Source organism: Mesitornis unicolor, unplaced genomic scaffold, assembly GCF_000695765.1.
Source record: "Mesitornis unicolor isolate BGI_N332 unplaced genomic scaffold, ASM69576v1 scaffold2004, whole genome shotgun sequence".
Lineage (NCBI taxonomy): Eukaryota > Metazoa > Chordata > Aves > Mesitornithiformes > Mesitornithidae > Mesitornis > Mesitornis unicolor.
The window spans coordinates 172,516-184,881 of record NW_010177891.1 but is presented as its reverse complement, the minus strand read 5'-3'; the positions used below and the strand labels follow the sequence as shown (position 1 = coordinate 184,881).

Here is a 12,366-nt window from a genome sequence, read left to right as displayed (position 1 = left end):
AACATGATGGAGTTTTTCCAGAATTTTTGCGTTTTTAAAGACTTACCCTACTGTAAAATGGGGTGCATTCCTCTTCACTTCAGCGGCAGCGGGATGAAGACCTGCCTTCTTTTGTATCTCAAAGGCTGCTGGCAATCATTTATGCCAGTCGAAAGAGAAGTTGTTATTTGCTCATGGTATTTATCTCCGTCTACTCAAATACTGATAAAAACCTGGAAAAAAGTTGTGAGACAACCCATAAAAATAGCACAAATACATAGGTAATACAGACTTAGACTTAAAAATGTGGGAAAACAAACTGTGGTAGCATGCTGAGTTATCAAGGTATGAAGGAGAAAGATCAGCTCTGTGGAGTTGTTCAGCAGTGCTGGCGTGAGTCAGACCCAAGAGTGTTTGCCTTCTGGAAGGCAGATCTTTGCTATGCGGAAGAATTGAAATAGCTCTGTCTAAAAATAGGAGACAAGCAAGTGTCCACGCAGAATGCAAAGTTCACATTTCTTTACATTCCATGTCTTTGCCCTGGATTCCTGGCTATGGTTGATTTTATTTCCTAATATAGGAACAAATTCTGTTCGTAACAACAATTGGCATATTCAAAATGCAGAGGTTATAAACAGTGATATGCATTGGCACTTGCAAGTGGCTGACAGCATGCTGTGTTCTTTTTATTCAGAAGAACCAACGCAGTAATCTATCAGAAGTGTATTTGTCTGGGTCTTTTCTATTTGAGGCTGTTTACAAGCTTTAACCTGGTATGAAATTAAATGTCAATGGAGAACCTACAACCAAATTGTATCATTTTTTTAGCCTATTGCTTATATGATTGCAGATATACAGCCCCGTTTTAATCAGTGGAAACTTTATTTATTACAATAATGCTGTACATTATAGTTGTATTCATTCATTTTGTGCATTAACTTTAACGCCTGTTTAGATGTTGGGGAAAAAAAAATCAGATGATGTCATTTCCTCTGCCCTTTGCTTTTCTGCCCTTCAACACTAAAGGTACACGGTTAAACCTTTTAACTTATTTTTCACAGAAAATCATTCTGCCCCTCCAGATGTTACCACTTACACCTCAGAACACTCAATACAAGTAGAAAGACCACAGGGATCAACGGCACGGGTGGCACCAAAGTACGGCAACGCTGAACTTATGGAGACTGGTGATGGTATGTCTCAAAGTGAAACTGTTTTCTTTTCCAGTATTGTAAGCTTTTAGTGATTATTGTGTGCATCCGCTCTTTGTTTCTTCTGGGCACCTTTCACTTATAAACACATTCAAAGTTGCAACATCTTTACAGTCCTAAAATAAATGAGTATAAATGAAGCTGACATAGAGAAATATTTCTTAATCGGCAGAGCTGATTCCCTGTAGAAATTGTTTGGCAAAAGAAAGCAGTGAATCTCTTTAGATCTACTTTTATCACGCTGCCTGGTTACAGCTCATCTGCTTTCAAGTGCAAAGAACACGACATGCTAGGATGGCTACATCTTGAAAAGTGACATGTTTGAGATTTTACTGAGTTGTTCTTTTTTTTTTTTTTTGAAAAACAGTTATTTGTAAACCCTTTCTTATTTACCTCCTCTTTTCTAAAACTTATTAAACAATATTTCAGCAAGGTGTATCACATCTACACTTTGCAGCTCCAGCTCTAAAAACCACTGGTAAAAGTTTTGGAGCCAAATGTATGGAGTTGAAATTTCTGCACTGCAATGACAGAAAGCTGTTAGTTCAGGAACAGATGACGTGAACGTTGCCGAGGCTTTGCACTCTACTAGGGAAAAGGAAGGGGAGGTGATTGATGGGATTATATTACAAAAGTGCCCCTTGCCCCATACTTCTGTTCAGAATTGTGTTTTTCGAGGTCCTGGATGGGCGAGCGCACTCCCTTTGGAGATTGCTGGCCGGTGGGATTTGCTGTAGGGATGTGCAGTGAATACGGGGTCACACTGAAATAGCACAATGATGTGAACCGTGTTCAAGATGGGTACTGGACAGATGTCCACTACAACGTAAAGAGCAACTCAGAATAAATGATGGGGCAGAGCCTATGGCCCACACTCCTCGCTGTGCTGCGGTCAAGTCAGTCAGTGCTGGTACGACCAGCGATCATGGAAGAGCCAGTGCCTGTCTTCTCACCAACCATTGCCAAAGCCACTTAGAAGAGTCCGCTAGGGCTACTGACGTTTGCTGTAGGGAGGGTTTTTCACTGCACTTCTCTCCCTCAGTCTATGTGCTGTTTCCCCTCTAACTTTGCAAGCTCACACTGACTTTGTTGTATTGTTTTTGTTTAAACTAGACGTCGTCGTTCCTTTTTGCTGAAATGATCTTAATGTCTTAATGTTGAATACTTGAGTCACAGTATGGCATGAAACTGTAGTTGTGGTGGCCTTGCAGTCCTAGCCCTTTTCTTACCCCACGTAACGTCTGGTGGCGTCCAGCGTAGCGGTCGACTGATGTCTCCATTGATCCCTGTCCTGCAGGAGTACCAGTGAGCAGCAGAGTGTCAGCAAAGATTCAACAGCTGGTCAATACACTAAAACGGCCCAAACGACCACCATTACGAGAGTTCTTTGTAGATGACTTTGAGGAATTGTTAGAAGGTAAAATGACTGTTTTTCAAAAGGTTTGGGGATCTCTTATTTAAAACTCTGTGAAATGTTTATCTAGCACATTGACTTTCTAGAAAGCTAAGTAAGCCCTCCCTGTACTGGCAGGAACCAAAAACGATCGCCATTCAGTGGAATCTGCTTGTAGTGAGCTTGGATGTAGAGCCGTAGAGTCAAAAGTCTGTCTTGTTTGCTTGGCTCCTGGTTCTGCTTGCAAAGAAACCACAGAAGAGAGTGGAGGGAAGCTTTGCTTTGAGAACATTCAGCTGTGGGTTACAGCCATTGCTTTTGAATACCAATGTGAGAAAAACTGCCAGTGAGGGAGCACGTTAAATGTTTTACACATCCTTTGTGTAACAGAGAAGCATTGAAAAAATGAACTAAATGTAAGATAGAAACAAGGGTAAAGTCAATACATGGATTATTTATTTTAAGGAGGCCAGTACTCTGAGAATTAAATTTTGCCAGGATGTGGCAATTTAAATAGTCTCCGTAGTAGTTTATAAGAAGGCACTGTAACAGAACATGACTTAAATCAGTCTGTTACTGATGACTTGTTAAAGTATGTTTTTTTCGGTAGTTCTGCAGTTCATCTCATTGCTGCAGTTTTGCCAGGAAAAAGTATTCTCCATCTCCCTTTAGAAATAAATAAAAGTTGATTTTGAAGATAAATATATGCATGCTGCCTCAGCAGTTTCTTTCCCTGCTTGTGGAGCTACTGTAAGGATAAGCACGTGCATTCCTGAGACGACGTTTCAGTTGCTTCATCTCAGTTAAAGTTAAAAGTTAATTATTCTGCTCTATTGCTCTGTTGCTTCTCAATACCTTCTAATGTGTTATTACTTTCAGAATATTTTGCAAAGGTAACATGTTCTCTTGGTTACACAGGTGTACACAAGGTATAGAATTTACATGGTAACTGTATATCTTTTCATAATCATAAGTTCAACAGCCAGATCCAAACCAGCCAAAGCCAGAAGGAGCTCAGATGTTGGCCATGCGTGGGGAGCAATTAGGTGTGGTTACAAATTGGCCGCCTTCTCTGGAAGCAGCTCTGCAGCGATGGGGGACCATCTCACCGAAAGCTCCTTGCCTAACCACTATGGATACCAATGGGAAACCACTCTACATTCTCACTTACGGTGAGTACTCTTCAAACTTCTTGTGCTTTTATATTGTACACAGCATCTGTGTGTATAGTAAATGCATAAATACACAATGAAAAAAGACTTCTAGTGATGCATCTGTTCCATTTCTGAGTAGCTGTTGGTGTCTGAGTGTGAATTGCTGAGATATTATAGTATGATTTCTTTCACAAAGAGGAAAAGGACTGAGCTGATGCACACATAGAATCACAGATTATAAATTTAAACCACCTTTTAACTGGAAATACGTCCTAGGGCAGATTTGCCTGAAGATTAATGTCTGGATCCATTGCCTTTGCATATGGCCCAGGCTTTGTTCTGCAAAAGCAGAGCTTGGTATACAAAATGCACCAGTTTCCTGAAGAAATTAAAATAGGATTTTTTTCCTGTGTCCTACTGGCATTGTAGTAAGTGTGATTTGAATTATTCCTCCTGATAGGTAGTTGTACAGCTAACAAATACATCCCCTTGAAATAGATTTGCCAGGATATGTTTCAGTGTGATCTTTGGTATGTTGATCTAGTTCAGTATGTACTGCCTGACAATCTATTGCAACCAAGCAAAGCCAAATAAAAAATAAACATAAGGATATCTTTGACAAATTACTCCCATATAGCTTCTAATTCAGAGATGTTCAGGGGACATTTGGGAGATGCTCAAAGGAATTATTATGAATAACTGTCAGACTTTGAAAGCAGGTTGGAACATATCTATGTGTTATCAATATTAATATGAAAATATTTTGCTTTTTTATTCCTACCTTCCTTCTCAGGCACGCAGATTTCAGAGCAGATCATAATTTTACATACTGTGATGTAGAGGTCTGTCTGGTTTGTTTGGTGCTGAATGCTCCTTCGCATCCAGGAGTCAGACTGAGTGATGGTCCCTGGCCAAAAAAGATGTCTGCTGCAAGTTTGATATTGCAAATGCAGTTAAAGGCTTTTAAAGCATAAGAGAACCTTTCCAACTGAAGGTCATGCATGAAACATTTTCCCTTCAGGTACCTTAGAGTTAAGAAGTTACTTAAATTAGGGAGCAGACATATGATTCAACATTGATCAATGTTTTTCTTCCTTAAGGACATTTACTTGGAACTAGAGAAGAATTTTAAAGTTTTCAATTACATGTTTGCAGAAGAGCAATTCATATCATCTACTGAATGCCCTAAATAAATGGGACAGGAAAGGAAATGGAGATGTTAGCGAGAATCAGGCCATTTTTCTGAATATGGGATTCTGTCCAGAGTCTGAGCCTGTGTCCCGCGCTGCCTGAAGGGCTGCAGGCTGAGCAAATCAACCTGAGGAGCTCATCCACGTGGCTCAATGAGCCACCTTGCCTGCTTTTCTGTCCTAAGATAACTCTTTCCAAACCCCTCTTCTGAACTGTCCATATCCTGAGAAAAATGGGACTAGAATTCATGTTCTCACTAGTTCCATTTGGCAGCACTCTAAGAGTTGTTTTTTTGCTGTTGCCTTTCAGTAGTTTCCTGAGGTCAGGAAAAAAATCAGCATTTTTTCTTTTTTTTTTTTATAGATAAAAGAAATTACAAACCCAAACAATTCATAAGAGATTTACTGAACTGTTCTCTGCTAGCTAGATTTCAAGCTGACTTTCTTCTTCATGGAAAATGCCTATTCACTGTGCCATAGTTTTCTTTACTTAAATGACAACTGCTTTTGAAATCTCATTAACATTACAGCCTCCTGCCATTTTATTGGTGACTTTATGAATGATTTTGCTGTAGCTATTTGTGTCTGTAATATTTCCCAGCAATTTTGGGCATGGCATTTTTTGAGGTTGAACATTAATAGGCATTAAACCCTGAACTCAGCACTGACACTCTTAGTAATTAATTTGTGTCCCTGTGCGTAGTTGCACTGGCACTGGTGTTAATAAACTTTGGAAAGATGAGTTTAACCCACATCCTACCACGTGGTGTTAATGAGACACCTCATTTCTTTGTTTGCATGCTATGATGAGCTGACTAAAACTTTAAAATATCAACACTGAGGACTTTCATTAGCCTCTGGGTTTGTACCTCACAGTTATTTTCAGGTTCTTTGCCAATTTAAGAAAACACCATTACCAGATTTTTTCATATTTTCACTGTTTTGACAAACTTTCAGAAGTTTTAAGAATAATTCTAAGTTTCAGAAGGTTCAGTCCTTGACATGTTACCAACTTGGTCACTATGCACTTCTTCATGAATATTTTACCTCTGTTTACTGTTGACAGTCTCTTCTTACCCCCTCTCATGTGTCTTCATTCATCCTCCAGCTTTCCGGTTAAGAGGAGGCTTGTACATGGTGTCTTTTGATCCCTACTTTTTTCTGTACACAGCATCTTCTCCAGTTTCTTGTCTCTGTGTGGATGACTTCCATGTTTGCCTGCTTATTCCAGACTTGTTTCCTTCTTTCCCAAGTGGAATTCAGGAGTCTCTCTGTAGCTGTCAGCTGGGTCATGGCCATCTCAGTAGGAGAACTTACTCCCTTAGCACAAGCATATTCATCTTCTCCTTTCTGGATCATTGCAGACAACACTGGCATCCTGCCTGTCACTTGGGCTGTAACTTGAGGACCATACATGACCTGGACATTTCTGTAGTTTATGACAGCCATTCTGTGTCCAAACCTCGCAGGTTATTTTGATAGTAGCAGATTTCTTCAAATGTACACATTTTTTTGCATCTACCTGGTGAAATCTCATCCCATCTATCACCTCAGTTATGATTCTTACAGCAGGCTCTCTCTAGCCCCGAAAGATGCAGTGCTGGCCTGTTGCACCTCTCCAGCATGCTTTTGTCCTTCCCCTTGGTGGCCTCACATGCTGCAAAGGAGCTCGCTCAGAGTCCACAAAATTCCTTCTCCAAAACCTTCCTCAAAGCTCTTTTGCCGTCCTGTCCATGACCTCTGAGCATGGTCAGACTGATGGCCACACTGTGATACAGCAGGGCAGACAGCAGTGGATTGGTGTGGTAAAACCACCTTTGTGGAGGAATTTCCCAGCAGTGACTGGTGTGGATATGACCCAGTTAGTGTGGATTTAAGTGGTCAGTGCTCCGGATCGTGTGTGCTGTTGTGCCACAAGAGGAACCAGTTTAAAGAAATTATTCTTTCAGCTGTCCCTTAAAGTCCTCTCTGCCTTTCCCTTTGTCTGCAGGATTTTGTCTGATTTGTAATGCCTTACATCTCCTGTGTCTTTTCCAGCAGGTTTTTTGAGCTTTTTGTCTTCATGGCATGTTAGGACTGTTTTCCTCCATGTGTCTCAGATTACTGTAGATAGAAGAATTGAATAACTGCACTTCTTGTAGACTTGATCTTTTTTTTTTTAAGCAAGTTTTTGAAGCTATTTGCCTCAGTTCTTGAAGTTCTTTTTAGTGCCCCAGTTGTAATCTTTATTTAATGTACTCAAAACTCTTAAACTCTTTCTAGTGTATGAGACTCTATGAATATTACTTATTTCTCAAATATTTTGTTCCTCTGGGAACTTGTTTAAGTGGAGAACATCTTAGCTAAGTTATTCACAGTCCCTTTATAAATCAAGTCACTGAATAAACTGAAATGTCTAAGTTTTAAGAAGGAAAGATGTCTTTATGGGGTTTTATGTAAGTCTGAACTCTGACTAGAAACCTTATATGTGCTTTGAGGAAAAAGAAGACAATTTTTGGCTCTGAGAAGGTTAATCAGAGTAGTCAAGCATCTGGTTTTGGTATTGTTGGTATTAATAATGAAGCTCTTAGTAATTTCTTAGAGGAGCAACATGAATAAAGGACAATTAAATCCTATATGGTACTTATGCTATCACAGTTACTTTTCTTACTTAAAGTGGTTATTCTAAGAAGAATCAGAAAGGCTGGGAAAAAAGTAAAAAGCTGAAAGTAATTAGGGAACGAGCAAGTTTTGAGCTTTCTTATTGTAACCATTATTAAAAACAACAAAACAAGTACCAGTTAACTGCATCTGATACAAAAATCTCATTTCCTTTATCTAACACCTTCTGTAATCAGATTTTTTAAACCCATTTTCAGTAGCTCCAGTGGATTGTTTCGCACATCAGAGACCCAGTGGAGACAGCAAGGCTAGCAAAAAGGAGCAGAGAAGGCTCTCTGGGTAGAGAAGTTTTACTTTTTCCATTTGAATTCTGTGGAGAAAGAAATGCCTGCAAATGGCATTTTTTTCCAAATGGATTGCCCATAAGAACCACCACAACTGTAGACATTTTGAGGCCAAAGTCATGCTGTCATAGCAGAGGTGATGTAGCTCATACTGGAGATACCCTGAGATGGCTGAAATCTAACAACAGATCGAAAATAGCCAACCCCAAGCTGTGTTGCAGCTGGCGTGCCACCCATTCCCCCACGTCCTCTTGCTGTGAGAATCTCATAAGCCAGGAATTTTAGTGATCAGGAGGAGAGAGTGGAAATCAAAACTCTTCTAACCAAGTAGCTACATAACCAGACTGTTCTTATCTCTGAAATAACTCAATGCTTGCAGAGGTATGGATAGTCGTGGTTCAAGTCCCTAGATAGATATCAATGTTGTGATTGTAATACTTTAAACCTTTATTTCTTTAATAAAAAGACATAAAATTACTTTTAAAAATCTGTATTACAATCTATGATTAAGTCTAGAGTATCAAGTACTGTGGTTGCAAAGTTACCTCTATTCTGAGTATATCTGGAGTCTTCTGTTCTCTGCAATGGAACATTTTTGTTCTTTTTCTCTGAATTTTTTCTTCCAAAATGCAACAGCTTCATTTGCTGCTCAGGATTGATCTGAAGAGTTTCTGAAGAAAGGGTTAACAGAGCAGAAGAACTGCAACTAACATTTTGCAAAGCAGAAAAAGTGCCCCTTTACCTGCATAATGTTTGCCATTTGCACCAGACTTTTAATACTCTTGTCTCTATTTAATGTAAGAAATATCATACTGTGACATTGAGAAAATGAATATTTGACAAAATTATTTGCAGTTAAACTTTGGCAGTCTCTGAGTTGCTGCGCATGGAAGTTGGTAAGCGACCGCTGGTTTGACTTTGCTGAGTTAGTGCTGTGTGGTTCTGAAAACCATCCTGAAGATGATAAAGACTGACTATGGTTTGTTTTCTCTCTGAGTTTTCTCCCTGATACAGCCTTTCTCTTAAAACCTTCTTTACATTCAACACAAACATGTAGTCCTTTTACAGATTTGCAAAGGAAGAGGAGAGGGATGTGGAAAGCATCTAGTTTTTGTTAACTGATCCCTTTTTGTGTCGTTTTTAAGACCTGGTGATTTCCTTTACCATCATAATGTGTTGCTTAACCAGATGAGACTGTCTGTTAACTCACTCTGGCTTGCTAAATTTTAGTTGGTAAAAGATACTGCCTCCTGAATAGACAGTTAAACAAAGAACAAGACTAAAAGTGAAATGTAAAATATGTGGTTGCTGGTGTAGAGTTGCCTCAATCCAACTAAATAAAAATTCCAGCGGCAAAAGCAAAGGGACTTGCCCCACACAGGTGTGAACAGTGTTTGTCACAGCTGCCAGAAAGCAAGATGCTGTTTTCCATCCTGTCCTACTGAGAATATCTGCGTCTGTGATGTCTGCCGGATATGGCTCGGCTTCAGAGGCATAGCGGTGCTTGCTGATACTTGCTGGGCACTGGGAATGCTCCGCTTAGTTTGCAAGCGTGTGAAGAGCGTTAAAGGCCTCCGTGCATAAACACAGACATGACTAAGGAGGATACAATCATCTCTAGAGGAAGATTTATTTCAGTAAATGCTTCAGCAATTATAAGTCAGGCAATGATAGATGTAAAGAAAAGCTTAATTTCTTACCATCTTGGAGACTTCTACAAGATCTTGGAAAGCAGCACCACAATTAGCAGCTTGTTGGGAGGTAGGAACAAGGTTATAATTTGTAGTAGTGGAAAGGCGTGCATTAACTGGATGTTGTTGGGTTTTTGTTTTCCAAAATCAACTTGGGAAACTCTTTGATGGACACCTACCAGTCATCTTTGCGAAATAGTTTTGTGACCTGAAAACCAAGGAGTAATTCAGGTACTTAAACATCTAGTGCCCTGTGTTACCCAAGATGTGCATGTGTGACTGGCAGCCCGATGGACACTTGAGTATCTCGCTAATGACTTATCTCTGTAGGTGACTTACCAGTTCTTCATTTTCAAATGCAAGGAAGTCATTGCTCAGGCCTGGCTCACGGGGTCTGGTCTTCACCTGAGAAAATGGCGGGGAGCAGCAGCAGCGCTCGAGGTTGCCGCACGCAGCAGTGTGTGCTCTGCCAGGCCACAGGCCGGGCCAAGGGCAGCTCTCGGCTGCGGTGGCATGGCTGGGAGAAAGGAGCTCTGGCGCTCAGCTGAAACACGGACTGGGCCGCTCACTGCTGAATAGAACTGTTGCTGAGTTTCCTACATCTGCCCTCCTGTCTTCAAGCCAACTTATTACAAGATTGATAGCAGTGTGTTTATCTGAGGAGGACCAGTGCTTCATTGCACTCTGACTGAGGGCAACAGGGTGTATCCTCAGCGGCCCCAAACAGCCAGATACCCGCTGCAGCCCATGTAATGAAGATGATTTACCCTGCACAAGGATCAGCCTGGCGGCGCTAAGCCCTATTGCAGAGCAAAAGCCTTGGATGAAGCACAGCTGTCTACCTCCTCGCCAAGGCCTCCCTCTCCCCCTGCGCAGATGTGGCACTGTGTGGAGGTCGCGGCAAGATCGCAGCATTGGGATTTGTGGGAGAGGTTTTAGCAATCGGCTTTTTCCCAGCGGCATCTAATATCTCAAGTTTGCAAAGGAAGAATTACACTGAATTGCAACCTAGGCGGAACCAAGGAAGGAAATACTTCAAAGATTTCCTTCTTTATAACATTCTCCATTACTGGGGGCTTTTATCCTGCCATCGTTGAGTGCTTTGTGTTTCTCAGTGATGTCGGAGGGCCAAACCGCCAAGGTGGCAAAATAAACACATGGTTCAGTCCACCTCTGGTCAGAAGCTTGTGCCCCATCCAGCAGCCACAGATCTAGCCCTGATGATTCATACATTCCTGGCTCCAGCTTCTGGATTACTGCTCCTTTTGTAGCCCTTTATAATTTCTTTTTTGGAACAGAGCTATATACCCTGGAAGAAAAATTATGGGCTTCCCATTGAACATGATCCAGTTCAAGATGTGCATGGACTTTGCCTGCGTGTGGGGCTGCCTTGTGGGCTCTGCCTGCCCCTGGGTGCCGCTGCCCACTGAGGGCAGACAGAGCCTGCAGGGATTGAAATGGAGTTGCGGAGAGGCCATCTACTCCAGCTCCTTCCCAGCTGAATGCAAACTGGCTTCTTTGTTCCAGTTTTCCACACTTTCATATCCATCTGCATATGCAATTAGTTCAGCTAATTAGCATAGTTTGGTATTGCACCAGTAAATAGAGCAGGAAAGGGCTATGGTGATGGAAAAAGAAAGTATTTTCTGACCACTAGAAAATGTTATGGGCATATTTTGTGCACTTTAAGTGTATTTAAGCAGAAAGGTGAGGAATTAGGGAGACAGACTTATACGCTCTATGTTTCAGATGCTGAAATAATATTTTGGTGATAGAAGAGCATCATGATGAAATGTATTTAAAGACTTCATTATTTACAACTTTTCTAGAAAGTACCACTTTAAATTTTCTTAGCCTTTGAGAGAACTTAATTTCTACATTTACCCAGATGTGGAGATGGTTGTACTGCATACCTGGGTGTTTCTGAAAGAAAGCGTATAAATACTTTAATATGACTAGCCCTTAGGTTTTGAAAAAATACTGTAAGATGGCACATACAATAGATGAAAAACCAGTGTGAATATATCAGAAATGCAAATTTAAGACTTGTAACAGATTTAATCTCCATAGCACAGACAGAACTTTTCATAGTAGCCCCTTATGTCTTTCAGAAGAGGGATTAAAAACTCCGTGTTCATTTCAGGCTTGAAAGTGTTTTGTGTAAAGATGGTTCTTTCTTGCAACTCAGTACTTCTTCTAGGCTTTTGATTTCCATTCTACAATTTTCTGTATCATTACTAATTGCTCTTTTAAGTTTGTTGCCACTGAATCTTTAATGTTGAAAACCTTTAAGAAAGAGAATGTTTGCTTTCTTAAGGCATCCTTGTTTTTATCCTAGCTTTTTTCCAAGTTTAAGCAGCAGCAGGGATGCTTCCTTTCCTTCAAATGCAGGTAGTTCTGCTGTAGTGCTGTGAGGGTTAATCTTACAGATGTACTCCTGTATCCATACTGAGTTAACAGTGGAACAGAATTGAGTCATGTTTGTTTCTGAGCATCGAGGCAGTTCAGCATGCAAATACTGGAGCTATTTTAAATAAGTTAAAAACTTTGCAAAACATAGTTTGAAGATGCAGTATTCCCATTTTCATAAGAAGTAATTGCATTTAGTACTTTGTCAGTAACAAGCAGCAGTGACTCTTCCAATTTTCCTTAAGAGGAGAAACAGAAAATCTGGCCTTCTTATTGTACGTTTTATTTACATCAGATCTGCACTTAAAAATAATTCAGTAGTATTGCCTTTTATAACCATGATGTGGAGGAACTGCCTGGCTTAGTTATAAATAGCAATACCGCTTGTTTTGGA

The 12,366-nt window shown here is 40.4% G+C and overlaps 1 protein-coding gene across 2 annotated transcripts in view; it reads left to right on the top strand.

Moving 5' to 3' along the window:
• Positions 1–12,366, top strand: part of DIP2C (DIP2 disco-interacting protein 2 homolog C (Drosophila)) — a 139,293-nt gene that overhangs the window by 33,360 nt on the left and 93,567 nt on the right. For both annotated transcript variants that reach the window (XM_010182260.1, XM_010182262.1), the window contains 3 exons: positions 1,041–1,172; positions 2,488–2,607; positions 3,558–3,755. In XM_010182260.1, coding sequence (XP_010180562.1) covers positions 1,041–1,172; positions 2,488–2,607; positions 3,558–3,755 — 450 coding nt within the window. The remainder of the gene's footprint in view (positions 1–1,040; positions 1,173–2,487; positions 2,608–3,557; positions 3,756–12,366) is intronic.